The following is a 27762-nucleotide window of genomic DNA, read 5'->3' as shown; positions in this document are numbered from 1 at the left end:
CAGGGTGGTGGGACAGGGAAGGTAAGGGAAGCTTGAAAGGATGTTAGAGAAAAAAGGAGGCAAAAGAACTTGTCATTTGCTCAATTTTTTACCTTTCTTTAGATGTAGCTTATAAGTGAAGCCTTTTAAGAGTGTTTTTGACAACACCTGGGCAAACATGTAGAAATAATTATAATCCACAGCTATCTGAATTGAAAAAGGCTATCAGTACTGTGCATAGGTTCCCTGGGAATAGGATATGCATTTGCATACTTTGGAATTCTTACCATCTGTGAAAACTAGGAAGAAATACTATTTATTTTATTTTTTTTAATTAAAACTTTTTTGGGGGAGGGAATACTATTTATTTTAAATCCTACTAGGATTCTCCACTCTGGTCCAGCCTATCTGTGGATGAGGTAAATGACTGGAAAGAAGAATTATAAAGGCACATGAAAAGTGACTCTTGGCTAAATCTTTTGGGAAACCAACTTAGAGCTGAGTGAGCTTGCTTCATCTACTGAGTGTGGGCTGTACTTTGTATCTCTCTCTCTCTATATATAAAAAATGGCTTCAGAAAAATTCAGTTAGTCTTTGGCTTAATTGTAAGTCACTAGACCCCTCATTTTAGAGTCTGTGTGTGTGCGTGGTGGAGGGAGAACTCTGGGCACAAAACGTGTACGTACTTATAAAAAAGCATTTGGAATGCGAGTGTAGGAAGGGAACTTTATGGTTCTTTATGTAAGGAAGGAGCACGTGGAGGGGAAGATGTACTTGTGCGTGTGCGTGTGTGTGAGTGTATGTCGTGCAGGTGGTGGGCGGAAATACCCGGGCAGCCAGCCTCTTAGAGATCCAGACAGTTGGGTGAGATATAAAATGTTGGAGATGGAGATTGTTTTCGTTTCAGAGCAGCATACGGGTCTTAGAGAAGCCCTTGACTTTCTCCTCCTCCTAGTCTTGTTAAAAAGGGATTAGAGTCCAATTAAGTCCTTTAATCCCAAGGTAGAGATTCATGTTTTAAAACAAGATTTACAGCTTCAAAAAAACACATCAGTGCAAGTTGAAGTTTGTCCTTTCAAGTTGCCACCTGCATGGTTCCAAAAAGTGTTTTCAGCAGTATCCCCAACATGCTGTCGTTCTTAATTACTTTGCCTCATACCTCCAGTCCTTCATCTTTCCAAGTACCCTTCAACCTAAATAGCCACATGCTGTTAGAAGTGTTTCTGCTTCTGGACTGCCACAGTCGCCGCTTGGCTTATCTCCCTTCCGTTGGCAACTCAGTGTTCAGGCTTAATAATAACAGTATTAAGAGCCAGTTCTCTTTGGGTGTTTCGTTATGTGCCACGCATTGTGCTAAGCACTTTGCACGTGTTATCTTACTGCACTTTCACCGGGCCCTGCCGATTATGGCGCCAGTCCTGGAAACACCTAGCAACACACAGTTTCCCTTTCTGTCTTTTCCTTCCTTTCCATGTGATGTCACAGGACAGAAAAGTGAATCTCTAATCATGATGCCAACACCCTCTCTGGGAAATGGGTGCCATTATTTGGAGGGAAGTTCTTTAAGGGACAGGAAACATGTCATGGCTTTTGGCAGGGAAAGCAAAGTATCTATGAGGATCTGGCAAGTTGTTTAACTCCTCTTAGCCTCCGTTTTCTCACCTGTAAAATGGGGATAACAGTAATACTACCTAACTCAAGTGGCTGTTTCAAGGACAACATGAGGTCATGTGTCCACAGCTCTGACACATAATACACACGGCACTGGTCACTGTTAATGCATCATCGATGCTCCACACGTATGAAAGATCCAGTACCAGTGCTTGTGACATGGTGCACACGACCTGCCCGATACCAAGGTGCCCTTATCCCAGCGCTTGTTTCCTACCTGCCCCATAGAGCTGTGAGGAACATCTGCTTTCTCCACGTGCTGGGTGATCACAGAGGGGTTGCTGGAGCTGATGAGCACCGGGGTGCTGATATCCACCGTCTGGCGCCCCGAGGGAGAATGAACCATCCTGTTGAGAGTGTTCAAGGCTGTTGTGATGGAGAACTGGCCGGGCCCCTTCCTCCTGGACCCAGGGCCCCTTCGCAGCGTGGGCGTGTGGGCTGCTTTGCCTCGGGAGGCTGAGGGCACCAGGGACAGGCTCTTTGTGTGGGCTGACTGCCGGCCTCTGTTCTTCTCTAGGAGGTGTCTTGCTGTGAGGTTTGGCTGAAAACACAGAAGGTCCAGGAGGAGTTAGTCTTCCTGATCTAGTGCGGGCAGCTAAGTGCGACCCAGCTTAGTCTGACGCCAGTTCAGACGCTACTGTCATCTTTGGTCAACTTCCGTCATTTAGCAATGTGTCCCAGTTCCTTTGCAGTATCAGTGCATTCTGACAACTCTCTTGCAAAGCAGGTACGGCTCTTATTCTTTACTGCGGTCCACAGGGGGGAAAAATAAGCCATGATACTATTCCCTGATTGGGACCAGTCTCCCTTCACCCATTTCTCCCAGGCACACCTACCCTTTCCTCTTCTAGCCACTCCTGAATGCCCCTGGGTGGGCTGCGGCCCCCGTGCTCTCCCACCGTGGCACTGCATACACTGCGCTACCACCATTTCCCTTCCGTACGCACCCCCCCCACCTTGGACTGGCAGCTACCTGACGGCAACGAGCTCTCTGCCCTATCCCACAGGGGTGCTGAGTGCTTGTGCAATCGTGCGTGCGCGAAGTTGCTCAGGTTCATACATTTGAGAAGCATCTGCACCAGAATGTAAATCCATTCAGAACTCTGAATCTTTTTTGCTAAGAGCATCTTTTACTACTTCCTTTAAACACTTTCATCTCCCCCATTCTTTCTTATTCCATACTACGTAGTCTGTGATACGCTGGTAAACCGGGAGAAGAGGAGAGGAGAGGAGAGAAAAGAAAAAGAGGAGGAAGCCCTGTTTTATAGAGTTTACTAATTTCTGTGGTATGAATATCTACCAATGGCTTACAACTAGGCAGCAGAATTCCTGCAAATGTAAAAACCAGCTCTTGCAATCTAGTTCCAGCTCCAGCACAACCACTGACTGTGCTGTATTTTGCGTGCAGCTCCTTCGGAAGGCTGAAATTCACAGACAAAGTCGCCCTCCAAAGCCACATGTCTCAGTCTAACGTAGAGATTCGACTATAAAGGTTAAAGGGAATTTGCCCATTTAAGAACTTTTTATGATAATGTGCAAATGATTAAAATAGCCAATACAGAGAATTTTAAAGAGGAGGTAGTTCCTACCTCAAGAAGCTTGTAATATTGTGAAAAAGAAAATCCTGAGGTAGGGAAGTGGCATTATTATGTCTACTTTAAAGATGTGAGAGCTGTGGTCCAGAAGGGTGATTTATAAATGGCACAGCCAGTAAACAGACCACAAAACAAAAAAATACCAGATAGAAATAAGTGCTTTTTATTTTTTTTTTAAAGATTTTATTTATTTATTTGACAGAGAGACAGCCAGCGAGAGAGGGAACACAAGCAGGGGGAGTGGGAGAGGAAGAAGCAGGCTCCCAGCGGGGGAGCCCAATGTGGGGTTCGATCCCAGAACGCGGGGATCACGCCCTGAGCCGAAGGCAGACGCCCAACGACTGCACCACCCAGGCGCCCCAGAAATAAGTGCTTTGACATGATACAGAGTGGCAGGGGGAGGTGCCCACTTTGGGGGGGGGCGTCAAGGAAATCCCACTGAGAAGGTGACATTTAACCAAGACGCAGATGACAAGAAGGAGCCAGCCATATGAAGATGGGGGTAAGAATATTCCAGACAAAGATATCATAAAAGCTGGAAGATCCTAAAGAGGGAAAAAAAACCAGTCTGTTTGAGACAAAAATCAAGAAAGAAACAGAAGCTGGAACAGAGAGTGTGAGGAGCTAGGTAGTAAAGAGACCGCAGAGACAGGCAGGGGCTGGGTTCCGAAGGTCCTGGGAGGCTCAGGTTACTCTAAGTGTAATAGGAAGCCTCTGGCAGGACTACGTAGAGGAGTGACACGACCTGTGTTTCTAAAAGCTCATGCCACAGTTTGGCAGTTTCTTACCAAGTTAAACCCATACTTAGCCTCTGACCCAGCCATCCCACTCCTACGTAATTTCTGAAGAGACGGGAAAACTTATGCCCACTCAAAAATCGGTATGCAAATGTTTATAGTACTTTACTCATAGTTGCTAACAACCGGAAACGACTGTGTTGTCTTTCAGCTGTGCACAGACAAAAACACTCCGGCACATTCACACAGGGGATACGGCTCATTGATAAAAAGGGACACCTAACAACACAATGAATCCAAAATGCTTTGTGCTAAGTGAAAGCAGCCAGACTCCAAGGCTACATTCTGTAGGATTCCGCTGATAGGACATTCTGGAGAAGGAACATTATAGGAGCAGAAGCCAGATCAGCTGCTGCCAGCAGTTGGGAGTCAGGGAAGGGTCTGACTACGAAGAGTCATCATGCTGTTGTGTGTGTGTGGGGGGGTGTTGGAAGTATTCTGTTATCTCGATGGGGGTGTCTGCATTTACCAAAGTGTATAGAAGTGAACACCAAAAAGAGTAAATTTTACCGTATGCAAATAAAAAGAAACACATAAAAGCTCATTCTGGCTGTCATAAGGAAGTGCCAGCCCAGAAGTAGGGAGACGAGCTAGGAAGTTCCGGAAATTGTCTAGGCAAGCTCTGATGGCAGTCTGGCCTAGGGACAGTGTCTTCTGTTCCCCAGAGCACCGATCCCTCCATTGTTCACCCAGTAAGAGGACAATATATAGTCTTTGAGTTGAATGAGTAAAGTTCTTTACGGTCATTCACAGCTATAATGAAATAGGTTGATTTTTTTTTTTTTTTTTTGCCTCTACCTAATTGTTCTGTCCCCAGGTGAGCAACACCTTCAGTGTTTTCATCAGCAACACTGACAAAGGGCTCTGTGTGACTCTTGATCTGCCCTGTGCTCTGCCAACATGATTAATAGCTCAGTTGGGGGAGGATTGCACAGCTCTTAAATTCGTACCCACTCATTTGAAACAATATCCTTGAGGTTCATTGGGCTGAGCAAGGTTCACATAACCCAGGCAGGCCTCATTGGAGAAGTTCTGACAGGAACGGGTGTAAGCTCAGCATTTGTTTTACCACCTTTTTACCCAGGTGCTATTCAATAAGTCAAACGATACATTAACAAGAAAAATCCTGTTTGTGCAGGAAAAAAGCAAAAACCCACGTCACTCTTATAAGAAAGCTTTTCTTCTTTCCAATTGCTTTGCATGGCACTGGTAATTCAAAACTTATTTAAAGAGTTCTCAGCAAGTGCTAGTCTTAATGAAATGACTGAAGTCAAAATTTAAGTACTGCTTTAAAAAGCTCAATTTAGATTTCAAGTAATTTTTGAAAATCAGGTTCCCAGATTAGAGCAACCACTTGATTATCTTTTTCCCCTCCTAGCAATTAGGAGAACAAATGAAGCAATGGCTAGTTTGATGATAATCTTGAGGGTTCTTGTAATCACTAATTTTAGAGGTGAAGTGGTGGGGAGAGTGTCCAAATGAATAATCATTAAATGTAGAAGTTTTGGAAAAAAGGGTATCAGAGATGGGTAATAAAATCAATGGTCCTTTTCCCCCCCAGAGCTATGGAGAAGCTTCTTGAAATAATGCAGGGGACTGTGCAAACTCTGAAATGCAAAATTTGAACCACCTCCTATGTATCCAGCTAGGTATTAACTGTGGCCAATCTCTTGTCCTTGGAGACTTAAGCACTGTCTCCCCATTACTGTTAATTGCTCCTCTTTAGCAAATGTTGCTTGACCCAGCAAATGCCTCTACCACTAACCTAGGCACAAAAAGCAGGAAGTGAGGCATGCATTCTTGGCCACTCCTGCCCTCCACACTTCCGTCAACCTCCAAGTCCTCTGGATCCACCTCCTANTCCACCTCCTAAGCGGTGTTTGAATCCGCCAACTTGTTTCCGACCTCCTGGTCCAGCCCACTGGCATCTTGTAACTGAGCCATGCATGCACTGGTCTCCTAACTGCTATTTCTGCTTCTTCCTCTCTCCTCTTCAAATTATTCTTCCCACTGTAGCCAGAGGAGCTATCTTTAATAAACCCAGGTCTGATGGAGTTACTGGATCCCTTAAAATCTTTCANATCTTTAATAAACCTAGGTCTGATGGAGTTACTGGATCCCTTAAAATCTTTCAATGGTGTCTATTGACCTCTGGATCAAGTCCAACCTTTTTATGATATGGCAGAGACCATGGTATTTACTAGACAGTCCTTGTACTCCCCTGTGCTTCTCAGCTGCCTTGAAGACAGATGGGGCTAGGGGCCTGGTTCAGGCCATTGGGCGATGAGTGGAGTGACAAGTGTCATTTCTGAGCTGAGGCATTTACTGATGTACAACACACTCTTCCTTACTCCTCCCTCACTGTGAAAACTGGGGAAGTCCGTCTGTTCCAGATGGCAACCACAAGATGGCCCAGCCTCAGTGTGGGTTCGAGAGTGACTCTGTGAGCAGAGCCTCTCACGGTTCTATGCCAAACATGTAATGTGGATGAGAAGTAAGTTTATCTTTGAGAAGCCAGTGACAGTTGCGGGCTGTTTATTACCACAGCAAAACCTAGCTCATCCTGACTCATACAGGATGATTTATAAAGCCCTCTGTGATCTGTCTCCCACTCACTTCCCTGGCTGCATCGTGTCATTCTCTTACTCTCTAAGCTACAGTCTAGTACTCTTTTGGTCCTCTGGATTCCCTACACTTCCTCATCCTGCAGGACTTTTGCACATGTTACCTCCTTTCCCTAAAGCGCGCTTCCCTCCATGCTCACCTACATAGCTCCTAATCATCTGTCCGATCTTGGCTTAAAAGGCATTTGCTGACCCCCTTCCCACAGAAGTTGCACATCATTCCATCCCTCCCCCATTTAGTTCCCTCTCCTTCACTCTTTGCATCATTCATTGCACTTAGAATTACCTGATTAATGTCAGACTCTACAATCCCTGAAAGGAGGGACTCACATCTGTCTGCATCTTTAGACCTCCGCCTGGGACCTGACTTAGCAGGTACACGATGTAACATGAGTTGGATGACTGAATATACGTATATAGGACAGGGTCACACCGAATGGTTTGTTTTCTAAATTTTGTCTTTTCATTCACTTGTTAAGCTAATTTTTTTTTTTTACACAGTACCTGTTCTGTGTTAGTCTAACCTGTGCAGCATAAGCAACACAGCCATCTGGTGTTTAGAGAAGACAGAGACAACAGAGTGGTCAACTAGTGGTGAAATTTTATGGAGGAAGAAAGTTTCTAGTTGAGCCTGATAACCTGAGTGAGATTTGAACAGGTAGAGAGAATTGCGTATGTGTGCCTCAAAGGGGCCTCAGTAAGAGAAAAAGCACTGATGATGAGAATGTTGTCTACTAGAGATTGTAAGAAGACCAACCTCCTGGGACTCATCCTCTTTCCTTCTCTTCCATTTTTCATCCCTTCAACACTGATTGAGTTGGAAGAGCTAGAGAGAACCTTGCCAGCTGGATAGTGTTCTGGGCACATCATTCGCTTCAGAACCTGTTTTGGCTCTTAAGAATGAAAGAATTGGTCCCTGTATCTCCAACTATGCCTTTGTCTGTTTTCACCCTACCTTCCTAGAGGGTAGAAAGCGTGCCTTTTACTGCATTTGTAGCTCCCCACTGCTCACTTTTAATGCTTTATGCCTGGTAAGCATCCAATTAATGCAGTTAAACAATGGAAACTCTCTTTTAAATTTGTAATGACCTGCCTCAAGCTAGGGTGAGGCTCAAGGATAAAGAGGTTAGGAACTCCAGGTTATAGTATTATATTTAAGAAGTACGGAGAAATAGTCTAGCATGTGGCCTTCCTTTGTTTTCTTTTTAAAGTAGTTTAAAAAAAACCTAGAAGGAATATATCAATATGCTCATTTCAGAAGATTTATAAAACAAGTTGCAGAAGAAAATAAAAATTATCTAGAATTTCACTATCTGGGCACTGTTAATATTTTTGTACATTCCAGTCCTCTATCCATTTATATATACACACACATATTTATAAATCTAGTTTCATACAGTTCCATTTATTTATCGTGGTAAAAAACACATGACATACATTTATCCTAATAACTATTTTAAAGTATATGATACAGTAGTGTTGAGTATATTCCTATTGTTGTGAAACAGATTTCAGGACTTTCTCACCTTCTAAATCTGAAACTCTATACTCATTAAACTTTTTTTTTTTTTACCGAGAAATAATAAACCTCTTTCCATAATACCAAGTACTCAATGATACTGAATATTCTCCTTTAATTTTATTTTTAATGGGTATATATTTTCTCATCATAATTTTTAAAAACGAAATACTTATTGTCAGATATTTAGATTATTTCTGATTTTTCACCATTACACACAAGGCTATGGTGAACACTCCATACATATATCTTTGCATACTTGTTTGAATATTTCTTTACAATAAACTCTCAGATGTAGAATTGCTGAATCAAAGGCGATGGAGGTTTTTAATGTTATTGATATGGGTTTGTTTGAGTGTGAGCATGAGAAATTGCACAATTTACACTCCCATCAGCAGAATAAAAAAGCCCATTTCCCCACACTCTTGCCAGACCTGGGTGTTATCTTCTGGCATCTTTTCTTTGGAGACCTTAGTGAACTTCTGAAATAAGCCTCTTATCAAAAAGGCATTTTTCTTAGGCGTCCCTGTGGCACATGTGTATTTCGGAATGAGCATGCGTCTGATGTGGACTTGATACATACCTCTACGAACAAGATGGGAAAGATGCCTACTTGATCCCCTAACTTGCCTTCTGCCCAATTCTCATCCACTCGGCTGATCACAGTGATGATATCGTCCTGAAAGAGACAAAGTGTCAAGGTCAGCATTTGCTCTTAGTTTTCAGGTGGTGAAAGCTTTCAGTGGAGATCAGCGTGGAATCACAGATGCTATAGGTTGCAAGAAATGTAACTCTTTCATAATTTATTTATAAAATCTTCCTCTATAAAGGGCAGCATTTGGGTCACCAAGATGGCAAGAGGAGTAGAAATAATTTGGAGGACCAGTAGAATCCAACAGAAAATTTGGAAATGTTTCTAATTTTCAATCACCAGCAGAATCTGGGCTTTAGTTTATATTAATCTGATGGAGAAATCAATATGGGAGCCATAGGGAGATAGATTTTTAGCTTAGCAAAAGGAAGAATAAATATTCTAATTTTGAAGACTTTCAGAACCTTTTCAACTTAAAAAATTTTTTTTATTTTAAAGTCATCTCTCCATCCAACATGGGGCTCAGGCTCACCACCCCGAGATCAAGAGTTGCGTGCTCCACTGACTGAGCCAGCCAGGCACCCCTATTCAATTTTTAAGGTATCAAATGTAAGGTGGCTTTTATTCAAAATTTTCTTATTATAAAAGGTTACATGTAGATTTGTAGAAACATTAGAAAATATAGTAAAACAAATAATCCTACCACAATATAGATACAACCATTGTTAACATCCTCATTAGCACATTTCCCCCCAGATTCTTCTCTATGAAGACAAAACATATATACATATAAATACACTGATTCTTAAAAACTTTCCTGAAAACAAACACACATATGATAAAGTTCATAAAGTTTGGATGTAAAGCTTGATGAATGTTAACACTAACTATATCCATGAAACCCCATCCAGATCAAGAGCTATAGAACATTTCCAGCACCCACAAGGCTCCTTTGTGCCCTTTCCCATCAACTAGCAAGAAGAAACCACTGTTCTGACTCCTAGCCTATGTATACGTATACATTCATTCTGCCTATCCTTATATTTCATACAAAAGAAGTCATAGAGGACACACTGATTTTTCATTGTGTACCGTATCAGGAATGCCTTTCCACTTCCATACCTGTTCATCAGTCCAAATCTGAATATCCATCCACTGATCGCCCTGACCTTCTGATCCATGCCTCTCAGGAATTTAGATAAATCCAAATCTAAGTTCATTACTGCATTATACCTTTTCTTAGCTTTCTCTACCCCATCATAATTTACAATGACACACTTATAGGTTATGATTTCTTTAAGGCCTGTTCACCCTATCAGACTATAAACTCCATGTGTTCAGGGCCTCTGTCTGCTCTGTTCATTTCTGTGTCCCCAGCACCCAATACGGTGGTTCCCATGTAGTAGTCATTCAGTAAATATTTCTCAGTGAATGTTCCATGCATGAATAAGTGAATGTATGAGTAAATTGTACAATCTACTGAGATAGAAAACACTAGGACAAGAGCAGCTTTTGGGAGGGAAGTCTTGGGTTTAATTTGGACATGCTGAGTTTAGGAAGACCATGAAATTTCATAATGTAGTCACAGCCTTCCATAGCTTCTAGAGTGGACCAAATCCTTTCTTCTGGTTCCTTTGTCATAATTTCCCATTCATGTGTCTGTTCCTTCCACTAGTCTGACAGCTCTGTGAAGGTAGGGACAACGATTCACCATTTTATCCCCAGTGGGCAGCTTGGCACACGGACGGGCTCAGTGAATGAACGGGCTGGTGGAGTAAGGTTTTGCAAATTTTGCGAATTCCCAGAAAGGGGCAAAAATGCAGATAATGCTTCCTGCCTCTGACTTCCTCCAGTGGGGTCCCCAGAGCTCAGTGTTTAATGCCTGGCACAAAGTAAATACTCATTACCTATCTGTGGGATTAAACTGCCCTTCCTCTAAAGCATTGAAGCACAGACTTTGCAGTTTGGGCCACAGAATGACCTCCCTCAAGGGATTCACCCTGAGGTGCCAAGACAATAATGATCAATATTTCAAAATATGGAGGACAGCAATGTTAGCTAGTCTGAGGCAACCTGAAATAAATCTCATTTCTGGTAGTGGTGGAATAAAAATGTTTTACAAAATGAAAGACCTTTCCTGAGCTACTGTACCAGAGCCACTTCTAGTATTTGATGTACTTATCATAAGCTGCAAAGAGGGAAAATCACCCCAACTCCGGCCTCTGTGAGAGAATTCAAATGTTTAAGGAATAATAAATACTGAATACAGAGAATTAAAGTAGTCTAGACGTTAGTAAAAGAGTTGTTACTTGCACATGGTGAGGAATTGTCCAATAAAAAAGGCAAAAAAAATCTTAGGGTAATTAATGTGCTTGGAAAATATATCTTGTAAGAGGTTATTTATATATAAAGGTATAATTATCTTATTGTGTGTTTGGAAGACTTTGAATACAATGTTTATAATAAAATAGAATGTTGTAAAGAGTCGAGTTAGGGGCTCAGAACTTGGTCAGCAAGAATGCCCTTACAGATACATAAAGAGGTAAAAGCTGTATTTTGCCCAGCACACTCAAAATGTATTTGTAAATTTTTGTCCACTTATCTGTCTGTCCCACCACTCTGCCTGAGAGCTGGGACTGTGCCTTGTTCATACTGCATCCCCAGTGCCTGCAAAGAAGAGGTGCTCAAGAATAACTACAGAATGAATGAATGAATGAATGAATGAATGAATGAAGTGAATACTTATTTGTGTAATTACAATAGGAAAGGTTTAAGGATTTCCATCAAACTCTCATTAGATTTCTCTGGCAACTTCCATTTAGTTTTGAATTGTATACACACACACGTACATATATGTGCAGACATAAATACGTATAAACATGTACGTGAAAATATGTATACATTTTTTAAAATCAGCAAGTATTATAGGATTCCAGGTTCTTCCAGGCTCTATGTAGTCACTCGTGACCCCCATGGCTGTCCAGAATCTTACCTTGAGGAAGGTCAGGCAGTCCTGGTTCTCACTCTTGTCTTTGTCTCGTAGGTCAAAGTTGTAGAGGGCTCGGCAGAGTGGGGGTGGCTGGGGCAGCTGCTTGATAACTTCCACGGAGCTGGCTGGGAAGATCCCACTGACTCCACTGATCTCGCCCTGGTACCAGTTCTCGTCCAGCTGTCTCCGGAGAAGAATGACGTCTCCCTTATTAAACTTCAGGTCACCGGGATTCTGCCCTCGGTAGTTGCATAAGGCCTTTGCTCGAGGCACCTGCAGCGGCACAGACCAATGAAATATATCCTTAGCTTACAGGCGAGGAGACAGGAGGTATAACGTTAATAACTGATTACTGAGCACTTCCTATGTGCAAAGTGCTGGATGCAGATCATCTTCTTTAACCTTTGAGATAGAGTTTCTCATTACCCCCTCTTCTGAGTAGGGCAACTGAGGCACAGAGTGGGCTAGTACCTTGCCTCAGGGGACACAGCTGGGAAATGGCAGATACAGGGTCTGAACTCAGGCTACATGATTTCAGAGTCCCTGTTCTTTTTTTTTTTTTCTTATTAATACAGTATTTATTTGTTTTCCCTCTGTCAAACCCTGAGTCAACCACTTTCCCCAGGCTGCCTGGGGACGAACAGGAAAAGGAACATACAGGGCAGACGGGACACTGGAGAAAGACCTATGGGAGGTGGAGATGCTCCTTCACATGGCGAAGAGGATGACAAAGGCCACCAGCAGGCGAAAGAGCCCCATGGCTTCCAAGACAGCCAAGCCCAGAATAGTGTAGGAGAAGAGCTGTTGCTTCAGAGTGGGATGCCCGGCATAGCCAATGATGAGGCTCCCAACACAGTCCCAGTTTCAGCCCCAGAGCCAGCCACCCCTACTCCGGCAGCCCTAGCCCCAGTGAACTTGGCTGCTGTGTCGATGTCCCTTGAAATGGTGCTGGCTCAGAAGCTGCGGTGAGGAATAAGTGAGGTCGGGGGATGTGGGGCTGCCAAGCTGCCGAGGCTCTTAGAAGGTACCTCATCTGTCAGTGTCTCTGGTGGTTTTAGCACCACTGCAGACGGTGATCGGCTCAATAGCGGAGAGGTGGTCCTGACCACAAAGGGGGTGGAGATGAACTTTGCACCGGTGTACATCTTCAGGGGATGAGGGGCTGTTGGCAGGAGAGCTGCTCCCGGTGCAGAGAAGACAGAGAGGGGCGGGGGCCAGAGCCCCTGTTCTTAATCACTAGGCAGGGAACAGGATTTTGGACTTGACTCCACAGCTATGTGAGCTTCAGTGAGTCAGTGACTCTTTTTGGGGCCTGAATACTGATTGGGAATTCTGGCTCTCCCTCTTTTCATCTCCTGTGACCATGGACAAGTCATTTAATGTCAAAATCATATCCATTTATAAAATGGGGTAAAAATAGAATATGTACTTCATTAGGGAAGTCATGAAGACTAAATACGTATAATGCATTTTTTAAAGACTTTATTTATTTGAGATACACAGAGAGAGAGAGAACACAAGCAGGGAGGTGGGGCAGAGGGAGAGGGAGAAGCAGACTCCCTGATGAGCAGGGAGCCTGACATGGGGCTCAATCCCAGGACCCTGGGTTCATGACCTGAGCCAAAGGCAGATGCTTAACCAACTGAGCCACCCAGGTGCCCTAAATATTTATAATGCATTTAGCGTATTGCTTGATACACAGTATGGGCTCAATAAATGGCATTTCTTATAGGATGGCTATAATAAGGAAAGGCTAATGATATCAGTTTTACCTATTTCTCAGTGTTGATGGGAAGAAAATTGAGGTGACAAGTCCCTGAAAATACAAAGTACTATACAAGGGGCACCTGGCTGGCCCAGTTGGAGGAGCATGCAACTCTTGATCTCAGGATTGTGAGTTCAAGCCCCACACTGGGTGTAGAGATTACTAAAATAAAATAAAATAAAATAAAATAAGTAAGTTAATTTAAAAAAAGAAAGAAAGTGCTCTATGGGAGATGCAACATAATTTGTCTTCAGCCTCCTCTAAATAGTGTAAATGTCATGAGTGTTTGGATCCTTAGGAAGCACTGAGACAAAGAATTAGTCAGAAATCAATCATCACTTTTAAAAAAAATCAGCTAAAGAACTGTCATTTGTTAAATTAGTTGTGTCTCTAAATAATTGTTTCAGTCAAGTGCATTTTTTTCCCTCTAACTGAAACTGGTTTATACACGCAGAAAGAGCCTCACTTTGGTCTTGCTTGAAGTCAGAGCGGCAGACTGCAAGTTCTAATAACTGACGTTTACTAGCCCTTCAGCGTCACCTGGGACTGTACTGCATTCTGCGCTTTCCTCAGCAATGGGCTGAAGCAGTCCCCTCTCTTGGGGGCAGTCTTGCTATTCATAAGGGGATGGAAGCAGGCAGTATTTCAGTTCTCTGAGAACCGTCCAAGTCGGCGATGTTCATTGGAAAAGGAATTTCAAGCAGTTCGGGGTAGAGACAAGACCTGAACAGTCCCTTGCTGATGGGATGTTAGAGCAGTGTTTTTCTGCTGGACCCTGGACACAGTAAGGGGGGCCAAAGGAGATAGAAAACCATAAGGACACAGTTCATCCTTGGGAAACGAGTGGACAAGTGAGTGAAGACGTGTGTACTAGGAGGGTTAGCACAGTGCTGTGGATATTACACGTGGAATTGATTGAATAAATTACGGAAAACCCTGCAGTCATTAAATTGATGATGTTGATCTATAATTAATAACATTGACAATTACTCATGACATATACTAAGTATAATAGAAGAGGTTAAAAACAGTTATGTTTTCATCATAAATGAAAACTAGACTTTCAATGTAAATACATATGTATATTTTTACCTGGGATGGCTATATCAGCATTTTAAGAGTGGTTATTTCTAAGTGTTGATATTTTTGAATATTAACAAAACGGTTTCCCTAAATGCTTAGCCATGTTTTCTAACTTTTCTATGGACAGTAGAGGAGCACCTGGCTAGCTCAGTCAGTAGACCAACTAACTCTTGATCTCTGAGTCATGAGTTTGAGCACTACGTTGGGTGTGCAGATTATTTTTAAAAAATTGGAAAAAAACTGGATAGTAGAAATACAAGGGAATGAGAAGGGAAAGAAAATAAGAAGAAAATAAGCCAAGCAGAGTAGGATCAACAAACCATGCAACTACCTTCTTGAAGAAGTTTCTTATCTGAGAAATAAGCAGGTAGAGGCAGAATGAAAGCACAGGATTTCTGAAGAATGACCCGAGTCTGTTAGACTCCTAGGGTTAGGTAGATCAGGGCACCACAGTTGTCCCCTCCTTCTTCCAATTTTCCATTGGAATATATATCACATTTTGGGGGTACATGGCTACCTGGAACACTGGTCACATTTTCCAGACTCCCCGAGGCAGCTAAGTTTTGGCCAATGGGGTACAAGCAACTTTTAGGATGTGTTGTTTCTGAGAGAGACTGATTTTCTCTTTTCTTTCTTGCATTTTGCTATGTAGAATGCAGACATGATTGCTGGAATTTTATTTTTTATTTTTTTTTAAAGATTTTATTTATCTGACACAGAGAGTGAGAGCACATGCACAAGCAGGAGGAGCAGGAGAGGGAGAGGCAGGCCACCCCTGAGCAGGGAGCCCAATGCGGGGCTCGATCCCAGGACCCTGGGATCATGACCTGAGCCAAAGGCGGAGCCTAACTGTCTGAGCCACCAGGCGCCCCGATTGCTGGAGTGTTAGCTGCCATCTTGAACAATGAGGAGGAGGGGGGGTCACACTGAGAGAGGGAAGGAAGTAGTCTGGGTTACAGAACTGCCAGACAATTCCTGGACTACTTTTACTTCTGGACTTTTGTCTAGAACCTAAATAAACGTCCATCTTACTTAAGGCACTGTTATTCTGGATTTGTAAAAGTAAAAGAAAAGGAAGGAAGAATGAAAAAAATTAAGGAAAAAAAGCCACTGAAGCCCCTTTAACTTTGCATAATAATGATAATATCAATGGCTAATATTAGTGAGTGTTCCTTCCCACATGCCAGGCATTGTGCTAGGTACTCCACAATAGCTCTTATTTAATCTCATGACAACCTGTGATAGAAAACTGGGGATCAGAGAGGTTAGAAAAGTGGCCCAAGTTCACGAAGGTAGACGGTGGTGGGTTCACGATTTGAGGTGGGGTTTGTCCATCCTGAGGAGCTCAAGCTTTTAACCACTCAGCCAGTGTTTTTGAAAATAAAGTCTGTGGTTCACCCGTACCAGAATCCTCGGAGATGTCCAAAATGCAGATTCCTGGACCCCATCCCTGACCTCTTTGACCAGAATCTCTTGGTTGCATATTTTTTTTTAAAGATTTTATTTATTTATGTGACAAAGAGACAGCCAGCGAGAGAGGGAACACAGCAGGGGAGTGGGAGAGGAAGAAGCAGCCTCCCAGCAAAGGAGCCCGATGTGGGACTAGATCCTGGAACGCTGGGATCACGCCCTGAGCCAAAGGCAGACGCTTAACGACTGCGCTACCCAGGCGCCCCTCTTGGTTGCATATTNTCCCAGCAAAGGAGCCCGATGTGGGACTAGATCCTGGAACACCGGGATCACGCCCTGAGCCAAAGGCAGACGCTTAACGACTGCGCTACCCAGGCGCCCCTCTTGGTTGCATATTTACCAAGCTCCCCCAGCATCCAAGTTTGATGCCCCTGGTCTGAGTTACATCTTATTCTAACTAAAATGGGAGCAATGGAGTTTTGATGTAGGTTTTGTGAATGGCTAAGCTGTCTTTCATCTTTCTTTTCTGGAAGACATTCCAGTGCAAGTGGCAATGTATTTTAATGACTACTGGGCAAGTATATTAAAGCTGAGATTGCACACAGTGCTTAAATCTCTGTGAAGAACTTTGAAAGCCTGAGATAGTTCTAAGTGCTCGACCATCTTCATTTTCGCTCCGTCTCCCCTCTGTACAGGCGAGTATTGTGGAAGCGTACTGTCAATCCATTTTTGACACCTTCTTTCTCTTCAGTCTCCCCTGGCATTCTCAGCTCTACATTCACACTTATAGGAACCACCGGCTTCCTGTTGTAAACTGGGTTGGGTGGGGTCAGGTGCAGAAAGAGGGGGAGAGAATCTGAAGAGAGGATGGAAATTAACATTTATTTTGGTACTGATGGGAGACAGAAATTTGTCTCACATTATACTTTATTTCACTTTCCATATGTCCTCTGAAGCAGGGGGCATCATCCCATTGTACTGATGCAGAAACAAAAGTTTTGAGATGTTCAACGTTATCACGCAAGGTCACACAGTCAGTGTGGCAGCCCTGAGACTGACTTGGCTCTTTTGACCCCCAGGCCTGGTGCTTCTCTCACTCTCATTCTCTTTCATCCAGCTGAAGTCACCAAGTATGTTTTTCCATCATAAAACTCATTTGGGGCTCTGTTTTATAATCAAAATCTGAAGAGAGTGTGAATGCAATTTGCTTGCCGCTGGCCGCATTAGCATGAATTATTGAACTCCAGAGCCCTCACATAAAAGTTAAGCACCTGAAGAGACTCAGCTGGTTGAGTCTATCCGGTTCTCAACTGTTCTCTCAGGGGAAAATGACTCTGAGTTCCACGTCAGCTATCACCCATTACGTTGCTGGTAAGAGCTTTTATCACCCACAATTGTTTTCTGTCTCTACAAGTGTAGGTGGGAGGGGAAATGGGGATAAGGTGGGTGCGGAGGTCTCAAAACCAGGTCATTACCAAACTCTTTTTCCTGGTGTTTTTTTGAAAGCCAGATAATCCAATGGAAGCTCGTACGTGCCTAAAGAGCTTTCCTTTTCTATAATTCAAAAGGCTCAAGATGTCTATGGTCCTGTAATCTGTCTATTCATTTTTCACCGCAGTAGGGTCTGAAAGCCACAAGGGCCATGCTTTTGATGGAGGGATAATGCATGGAACCAAGAAACATGGAAACGAGGTCACGCAGAGACATTAGTAGTCACAGCATGTTGTAGTAACGAATATTAGTAGTGAAATTCTGGCAAGCATTCCTTCTCTGAGGAACCACCTGTTTTCTCTCCATCTTCTGAGAGGCCTGTCATTCACTCTGGTCATACCACACACATAGGGGTATGTGGCCCAGGCTAGCCAGGGGACCCAAATTCCCCTCGCATAGTGCTTCATGCAGTGCAGTCATCTGCCTCCAACAGGGCCAACTAGAAACTTTTCTGACATTTAATATATGGATGGTCTCTTGGATCATAAGCCTTGAGGAGTAGGTAAGCCTTGGACTACTAGTGGTGATATTTCCCAACCAACAGACACATCTTCCTGAATGAAGCTGCAGAAGGCAGCAGAAAGAGATATAGATAGATAAGAGAACTAGATAGATGAGAGCCTTGACAATAAAATTTGAATGCCTAGATCCAGATGTGCCTGAAGGATACTTAGTTAAATAAGACCATATCTGTAATGTTTTGTTCATTACCTAAACTACTTGGGAGTTTTTTTCTGACACTTGAAACTGAGTAAGTCCTGACTAGCACATACTAAAAACCCAGAAACAACAAGACTACATAATAATGAAATCTCCAAATAGTAGAATCCAGAAACAGCAGGAGATATAGTTGCCAGTGAGCTCTGAACTTATTTCCAATTTGAAAATCATGAAGGAGGCATGTGGATTGATAACAAGGTACAGGAAAAGGAGCCCAAGTGGAACAGAACCACCGCAGTACAAAGGAAAAGGCTGAGCCGGGATGAGAACTCCATTTGTTACCATGTAATGAGCCCTTCACCATGTACTAGCGACACTTCCCAATGGTTTAGAAAGGATTTGGCCTGGTTCTCTCTACTCCTGGCATCAGATGGGGCCAAAATCAACATGCTGAGCTAACTGCTTACCTCCCTGAGCTGGTCATGAGATCGCCCATCTCTAGAGAATAGAGCCAAGAAAAAACATCCTGGCCTTTGGCTCAAGTTATTATTCACTAGGCTATGAATTCTCTTCAGAGAGTTCAGGATGTGTGTCTAAAGCACCTGTGTATCTGTTTCTGAGACCTGAAGACAAGCAGGTATTTGATAAATGCTTGAAGAGTGAATGAATTTGTGAATTAATCAAGAAATATCCAGTAATTGCCATTGCTGGAGGAGAGGGATACATTCAAGGTTAATAAATATGACTGATAATAGTAATTTGAAAGTAGGTTTACTGGCATAAGGTGGAAAATAAAAAAGGAGAGTTTTGGCCATATTTTCAAAATTGTCCTGAATTTTAATACTTTGGTCCTACACACACTTGAAAAAGTGTTCCATACTCAAGTTCAGGAAACGCAGAGTTAAACAAAGTCACATAGATTTCTTTGCTGACTGGCTTCTCAGAAGGTTTATCTGCCAATGTGATCTTATATTTGCATCTGGACCACTTTGCAGGATTAGCAGAACAGGACTTGGGAATGCTGGGGAAGATAAATGTGATTTTATTTTACTGGTGAGACAAAAGGTCAACTAACTGTCATTGATCCTAACTTCCTACTTGCTGCTTAGCCAATTGGGCCACCCTGCCTCCCTCCCTCACCATGGTAATCCTTTTGGAGCAGATTTTGGGCAATGGAGTGTATGTTAGAAAGTGTTGGCTCACCCTTGTGCACAATGTTTTGTCTTCTCTGGTGAGAAGGGAGAACTCCCCCGGTGTTCAACAGGATCAAGACCATCTGCTAGCTGGGGGCTTGAGATCACCAGAAGGTTCACAATATTATGCTCTTCCTAAGTGGAAATCCCTGAATCTGGGCATTTACACTTGAGGCCAGGCTTATGATATATTTCTTTTTCTATGTGAATTTCTTTTCTTCATAGAGAATTTTACTCAGTCAAGGGAGATACAAGGGTGCAATAGAACACAGATGTTAGCATCAAGTAGGATGTTTGTTTGCATTCTGGCTTTTGTAACTTCCACCAAATCACTTAGCCTTCATGATCCTTAGTTTAGGTCATCCACAAATTGGGACCAGTACTATATACCTCTCCGTACAGTACCCTCAGCAAGTCTGGGTTATTCAGACCCTGCCTATTCCAATGAAAGGTTTGGCAGTTGACCTCGGAGATAACCTCTAAGCCCTTGGAATATCCTGCTGGCTCAGAAAGACTTGGTTTACTTGGGGCCTTGGGGCACACCAGAGAGTCTAAGCTACCAAATGATTTGTGGCGGGGGACTTGAGTCATGTGGCAGAACCTTGATCTCTCAAGGAGTTGGAGACCGAAGTCAACCACATGCCTACCTGACCGACCTCCAATAAAAACCTTGGACATCAAGTTTGGGTGAGCTTCCTTAGTTGGCAATAATTCATGCGTGCTGTCATGCATTGTTGCTGAGTCAAATAAGTGTTTGTACAACCTCTCTGGGAGAGAACAACTGAAAGCTTGTGACTGGTCTTTCCTGGACTCTGCCCTATGTGTTTCTTTCTGATTCTGACTTTAATTTGTATCTTTTCACTGTAATAAACTGTAACTGTGAGTGTAACAGCTTTGCTGAGTTCTGTGAGCCCTTCTAGTGAATCACTAAATCTGAGGGGGTCTTGGGAACCTATGAACACACTTCCTCATGGGTTTGCTAGGAGGACTAATGAGATAAATCATAGAGTACTTGTAGAATGCTTGGCAAATAATAAGTGTTCAATAAATAAGGATTCCTTGAGATTTTGCCCAAAGGAGGACAGAGGAGTAATGAGCTAACTGTTCCATCTTCTGGCTTCACTTTTCCAGCCCTACTTGTCATTCATTCATTCATTCATTCATTCATTTATTCTTTCAATATATACACTTTGAAGGCCAACTATGCCAGGCATCGTCTAGTTGTGGAAACCAAGATTAAACTTATAACTAAATATGTAATTACATTTTGCTGTAAGTATTATGGAGGAAAAGAACAGGATGATGAAAGCTGGGAAGAGAACCAATGTAAGGAAAGTTCTTGTTATCGGCCCTATGTCTACATCTAGAAGTCTATTCTGTTTGGCGACTTTTGTCATGTATCTCGCTTTTTGTATCACCTTCCCTTAGTCTTTTGTCTCAGACTTCTCTTCTTCCAGTCCTAGGTAGAAAGCTTGGACACCATAGCTCTGCACTGTACTTTATTATCTATCTCCTGCCACTTTTAATCAGTGGGCATAGCATTCCTGCCTTCCTCTCTTAATCAAGTATCAATCAAGTACCCAGGATATGCCATGCTTCTTTCCTTTGGTTCCTCCTGCCTCCTTCCTGGGTTGTCAAGGGTCTTATAGCAGGGAAAAGTGAAAGAGGCAGGAGTTTACACCAGGGGGCAGAGATAGAACCATTCACAGTCCTCAGCCCCCTTTTAGGGTCACCCTTAGCATGCTTTCATTTTTCCCTGCAAACATTTCTCTGAGATTGCTTTGGGGGTGATCTCATTCCTCTATCATAGGAGGTAATTCCAGACATGTTCATAGCCATATCCCTGGCTTCTAGCATAAGCTGGTTCTTAATAAATAGCTTGGGATTTCTTTTGAAATGGGTTGGGTGCCAGGTCCCAGAGCTGTTCAATGGGATAGCACTGAATTCCCCAGGGAATGAAAGCATTTCCATTGTCATCTCTTCTTCCAGGAGGGGATAGGCACCTGTGAGGGAGGGCCAGAGGAGCATGGGAATAAGGATAAGGGGAGGAGCTTGCTCACTCATGTTGGGAGGTGACTCTGCTCCCTTCCATTATCCTCATTTCCAAAGCAAGCTTTTCCAGTAGGTGTGGCACCTGGTGAATGAATCTCTTTCCATATGGTTTGAGAGCCTGAGCCAAATCCCACATGCAGAGGGAGGAAAGATGAGTCAAATGACTCTCCCACCACCACCACATTCCCTGGCTTAGGGGGAAAAAAAAAGCTCTGGTTACATGTACACTGAGTTTCTCCCTCACGTTTTTCCTCTCTTACACCCCCATGTGAAGATTTTTGCCACTTTTACCATTCCTTTCAACTCTAAACATAACAGAGACTGAGGTGAAGGATCAAAGTTCCAGGAATATCTTTAAAACATTCCAGAAATAAAGGTGATGGATGAGACAAAACCAGATGAGTAAAATGTTGGTAACGGTTGAGTCATGGATAAAAGGTGACTGATTATCCTACTGTCCTCTTGATGTCTGTGTATGTGGTCCTCCTTAGAATGGCCAGTGGAGTACAGGTGCCTCTAACAGGCCACTGTGGTGAGGCAGGAAGTGACGGTGAGTGACCCCAGAACCTTGGGGGTCAAAAACCTTTGAAGAGGAACACTAAGGTGGCTGAGCTTGACTTCTGTAAAAAGTTACATCTTGATTTCAAACAGTTTGCTTCTTAATTCATCTCAATCCTTTAAGACTTGCAGGTTGTGTGTGCATATTTATACCTATTTGCACTTTAATTTGGTGATACCAGAGGAAAAAGCCTGCATGACCGTTGTTGAAAACAGGAAGCTCGGGGAAGTTTAGAATTCTTTTCTTTCAGTTCAGCTGTCCTTGAAGCCAAGATTTTCATCGTAAGGACCTTCTGCAAATCTGCAGTTTGTCTGCCTCTGTCAAATGAAAATTTAGAGCATTCCTCTCATTTATACCAAATGGGACAGACATGACCTTGGAGAAGAAGCACCTGCCTGCCTATAGAGCTGGTCCCCATGTTAGGAGTGAGTGATGCTAAAGACCCACATGTCATCTGTCCCACTGGGCCCAGGGGCATTTAAGCAAAGCCTGAATTTAGGAAAACCTTCCGAAAGTCCCCAAGAAATGGAAAATGTCTCTGATGATTAAGCTATAGAAGTATTCCAGAAACCGTTTGCAATCATTTTTCACTCTAAGACAGAGTCAGTAATCCTCTTGGGAATACAAGATACTGGGGCACCTGGGTGGCTCAGTTAGTAGAGCACCTGATTCTTTCAGCTTTCTTTCAGCTCAGGTCATGATCTCAGGGTTGTGAGATTGAGCCACGTGTCGGGCTCTGCACTGGGCATGGAACCTGCTTGCGATTCTCTCTCCCTGCCCCCCAAAAGGAATATGAGATACTGCAAATTATGTGAAGGTTTTTTTTCCTCCATAAGGTCATTCCCAGATAGGTGCCAATATGTTTGGCATTGCCTCTCTGTCTTCAGAAAGTCTTTACTGTCTCCCACCCCTCAAGGCTGAGTTGGGTCTCCTTTTCTTGTNCTTTTTTTTTCCTCCATAAGGTCATTCCCAGATAGGTGCCAATATGTTTGGCGTTGCCTCTCTGTCTTCAGAAAGTCTTTACTGTCTCCCACCCCTCAAGGCTGAGTTGGGTCTCCTTTTCTTGTGAGCCACTGCACCCTACAAGTGCCCTATCACACAGTACTCTTCACCTTGTGATGTAATTGCTGGTTTCCCTGTCTGTCTCCCCTCTGGACTTGAACTCAGTAGCAGAAGAGCCTATGGCTTATTCATCTTTATATCCCCGACAACTGGCAAAGTGATGCCATCCTGTGCATCCATTCAACAAAAATGTACTGACATTCCTACAAGAAATAAGATAGGCACAATCTCTGCCTTTATGGGACTTACATTCTAGCAGCACCTAGGAAGCTCAATAAGCTTTTGTTGAATATATGAATGAATCAATGAATCAATGAATATTACACCACACCATGCCATTTGAACTGAACTCCAACTTTGATATTTTGTCATCTCTGGTCCTGAAATAAATTTCTAACATGCCCAGCTAGTTATTTCTCTAGGATTGGGAGTATGCAAGCATTCTAGTCACAGATATCCATAGATCAATATAGTATTTTTCTGGGTCACCCTTCAAAAGGCACCATTCTTTCTTTTTTTTTTTTTTAAGATTTTATTTATTTATTCGACAGAGATAGAGACAGGCAGTGAGAGAGGGAACACAAGCAGGGGGAGTGGGAAAGGAAGAAGCAGGCTCATAGTGGAGGAGCCTGATGTGGGTCGATCCCATAACGCCGGGATCACACCCTGAGCTGAAGGCAGACGCTTAACCGCTGTGCCACCCAGGCGCCCCAAAAGGCACCATTATTTCAAATGTGCTTTGAGCTATCTCCATATCCCAGTTTTTCCAATGGATACCTGCCTTAGAGACTCCCACTGTTGAAGACTCTGTCTTTCCCACATGTCCTCTTCCCCAAGTGTATAATCTCCACTGCAGGCAGCCATGATGAGTGACATAAAGTGCCAACTGGCAGCTCCTGGAAAGGGAGCAGAAGGGAGCAAGGAGATATCTTTTTCCGCCTATTCAGAACATTGAAATCCAATTTATAACTGGCCATATGAGCCAAAGAAAGCAGCTCTTAGCAGCTGTTGATCTGAAGGCTCCAATCTCACTTCCGTGCCCTGGGTGTCACTGACACTTCTTGGGCATGTCTGGGAATGGGTTGGCATGGAGGAGTGGCTCTCCTGTTCTTTTCCCTAAGGGCTGGCTTTGGGTAGGCCTGTTTCAGATGGCAGGAAAAGTGGTAAGAGTCACTCTTTAAAAATCTCTGTTGTTGTGGATGGACATTCCTTGATAATTGCTGCCCAGGGTTCTTACTTAATTTCATGACTTTCACCCTCACTTAGTGGTGTGCTGATAAACCAGCTCTCAAAAACAAACAAATAAACAGCTCTGATTTGCAGTGTTTGCCAATTTTCATGGTATAAATACTCCTACCTTGGCTACCAACCTGACATCACTGGACATAAGACATGTGCATTATGGCCTTTTGTGAACCAGCAAGTAGCTTGTTCCAACACCAATATACAGCCCCCTAATTCACACATGCTCCAGAGGTGCAATTGGTCCAGACTAGAACCACTGCCTTTCTACAACTGGGATTTTAGAATATAGTTTGGAAAATACTTTTGCACCTGCTATGCCATTGGGCTCTACCCATAACATTGCACAGCGGGAACTATGCCTATTTGGTGGAGAAGAAACTGAGGCACAGGAAGAAAAAACTTGCCCCAGCTTACATGGTGGGATTTACTCAGGTGTTATTTCTCTACTCTTCTTTTTTTAAGCTTTTATTTTATTTACAGTTAGTTAACATATAGAGTTTTTTAGTTTTTGGTGTCCAATATAATGATTCAACACTTTCATACCTCACCCAGTGCTCATCACGACAAGCAGACTCCTTAATCCCCATCACCTACTTCCCCCATTCCTCCATCCCCCTCCCCTCTGGTAACCCATCAGTTTGTTCTCTATAGTTAACAGTCTGTTTCATGCTTTGGCACTCTTGCTTTTATTTTTTTGCTCTGCTTGTTATGTTTCTTAAAATCTACATGTAAGTGAAATCATATGGTATTTGTCTTTCTCTGACTTATTTCACTTAGCATTATACTCTCTAACTCCATCCATGTCATTGCAAGTGGCAAAATTTCATTCTTTTTTATGATTGAATAATATTCCATTATATATATATATATATATATATATATATATATGCCACACCTTCTTTTTTCCATTCCTCAATCAATGGGTTATCTCTCTACTCTTGACTCTGGCCATTCTCCTCTCACACTTCTTGCTGCAGCCAAACCATACATGTTTGTATCCTGCCAGTGCCCCATGCATGCTCACCTCTTAAGTTCTTCCCAGAATATTCTTCCTGCACTCCACCCTCTCCCCCTGTCCAGCTGCTACTTGTCTTCTAGGTTTCAGCTTAAAAACACTATGTCCCTCCACATACATGTTTGGCTCAGGGATCTCTCCCATGTTCTTTTATCCCCATCTTATTACCTGTCAGATGGTGTTCAAGTATCGATCTGCCTTCTGGACCAGACAGTAAACTTTGTGAGGGCAGAAACTTTAATCTAACACGGTGTCTGGCTCTATGAGTATTTTTAGAATGAATGACTCCATGAATGATGGTCTCCTCACCTTCACTGACTGCTTTGTTTTCTATACTATCTCCTCTCAGGACCCCAAAGCATCCATGTGATCATAGCTTGGTTAAGGCTTTATCAGGAATCTGTGGAGGTTCCTGCTAAAATGCCCAGCCAACCAGCCAGAATTCTCCATTATTGGCTGAAGCTGCTCACGTCCCCTCCCTCCCCATGGCCCCTCTGGACTTTGCAAAATGTCACAGAAGCCAGTTGAGGAACCTGTTTGGTGTGCTATGAGATATGCTCATTACCCACATGCCAAGACAAAGACACAGGCAGAAAGAAGGCTCCGGCCAGGAGCACCTGCACCTCAGAGAAAGGAGCAACGTTTAGGAATAGTCTGGAGCCAGCATGTCCTACAATAATTGCAAGACTAAGCCCTTATGGATTCGCATTGATTCCCTCAATTTCCTTCTGAGAAGGCAGGAAAGGATCAGGGTCTCCTGCATGCTGGGGAGCTGCTGACCTTTGGCACCACAAAAGCTCTCACACACCTGAGATACTCATTACAAACATCTAATCATCTTCTGAAAACACAGGCAGCTGCCACTTAAAACAGGCGGAGTCTGGCACACGTTAGTTACTTCCCTTCTATTACCTGAGCCTGCCTAGTAATGCAAACTTCAGGGTGTTCATCTTTGCTCTTAAACACATATGAGAAAAAAATAATTTACCAGTCATCAGAGGATCCACTGACACCTCTAGAAGCATTTTGTCTAATAGAAGTTTCTGTGATGACGGAAATGTGCTATTCTGTACTAACACAGTAGCCACTAGCCCGATGTGGTTCCTGAGCACTCGCCATGTGGCTAATGTGACTGGGAAACAGGGCTTTGGGTTTTATTTACTTTTAATTAATTCAAAGTTAAATGGCCACATGTGGCTTTTGGCTTCTCTACTGGGCAGCATAGCTATAGATCTAATTATCAGTTATAGGAAAAACAAATGACTGAAGAGCGTAGATGATACCACAGGGAGACGATAAGAAAAATTCACAAAATGGCAAACTACAAGACAATGACCCAATTTCTCTTATATATTATAAGGAAAAAAGAGGAAGTGTGTGTGTGTTTGAAATCTAGAGATTAAAAGAGACTTTAAAGGCATATCAGCCAAATGCAATGTGTGGACCTTGGTGGATCTTGATTTGAGCAAAACAGTTATTAAAAAATTATGAGACAATTGGGGAAATTTGAAAACTGATGGGATATTTCATAATATCAAGGACTTTTTAGATGTACTAATGGTATTGAGGCTATGTTTAAAAAAATAGAGTCCTTATGTTTTAAAGGTACCTTTCAAGTTGTTTATAGATGAAAAGAGCCCGGCTTTGTCTCACTTGAACACAGCAGGGGAAAAGGTGAGTGAGGTATAGGTAAAATAAGATTGGCCTTATGCTGATGGCTGTGGGAGCCATGTGAGGGGTACACAGTGGTTCATTACTATTAATTGCTCTATTTTTTATGTTTCGAAATTTTCATAATAAAAAGTTTTAAAAAATCATCTGAGGAATGCCAATATTGGTGAGAATATGGACAGACACTTCCCTTCTTGAATGTTGGCAGCTTAAAATTTCACACGGAGAATGCAATTTGGGTCCATTCATCGAGATTTAAACTGTATTTTCTTTTTGACTCAGGACTTCTAGTTTTAGAAATTTCTCCTACAGTTATATGCAGGAATCTATGTAAAAGACTGTAAAGTGCAGGACCGTTTAGGTAAATGGCGGTGTGTGACTACTGTGGAACACTAAGCAGATTTAAGAGAATGAGATATATCGGTGTGGACTGCTGTCAGAAAGATATCCAGGATGTATTCTCAGACCAGAAAGAAAAGCAAATTGTAAAAAACAAAACAAAACACCAAAGTGTCACTATGACCCAATAAGAAACTACATATGAGTATGTATACATATATTGGTATACAAACACAGATAAAGCCTGGAAGAAACATACACCAAATTGATCTGGGGAGGGGAGGAGGAGCTTACAACTCTATTAAAATGAGACTGAGTTGCTGTGTTCTCTGTGGCTATTACCTACAGGCGCTCATCCTCTGTTTTATGAATAATCAACAGCTAGCAATCCAATCAGGCACACTGACTGTTATGTTCTGAATGTTGTGTCCCCCCCCCACATTTATATGTT

At 42.8% G+C, this 27762-nt stretch overlaps 1 protein-coding gene and 1 pseudogene across 2 annotated transcripts in view; both read right to left on the bottom strand.

Moving 5' to 3' along the window:
* The window catches only part of SH3RF2 (SH3 domain containing ring finger 2), a 133129-nt gene that overhangs the window by 67944 nt on the left and 37423 nt on the right, over positions 1-27762 (bottom strand). For both annotated transcript variants that reach the window (XM_011231634.3, XM_002924686.4), the window contains exons 3-5: positions 11770-12039; positions 8769-8864; positions 1868-2191 (exon numbers count right to left, since the gene is read on the bottom strand). In XM_011231634.3, the coding sequence (XP_011229936.1) occupies positions 1868-2191; positions 8769-8864; positions 11770-12039 (690 nt within the window). The remainder of the gene's footprint in view (positions 1-1867; positions 2192-8768; positions 8865-11769; positions 12040-27762) is intronic.
* On the bottom strand, positions 12475-13118 carry LOC105239952 (annotated as a pseudogene).

Source organism: Ailuropoda melanoleuca, chromosome 3 (genome assembly GCF_002007445.2).
Source record: "Ailuropoda melanoleuca isolate Jingjing chromosome 3, ASM200744v2, whole genome shotgun sequence".
Taxonomy (NCBI): domain Eukaryota; kingdom Metazoa; phylum Chordata; class Mammalia; order Carnivora; family Ursidae; genus Ailuropoda; species Ailuropoda melanoleuca.
This window is presented reverse-complemented; position numbering and strand designations above follow the sequence as displayed.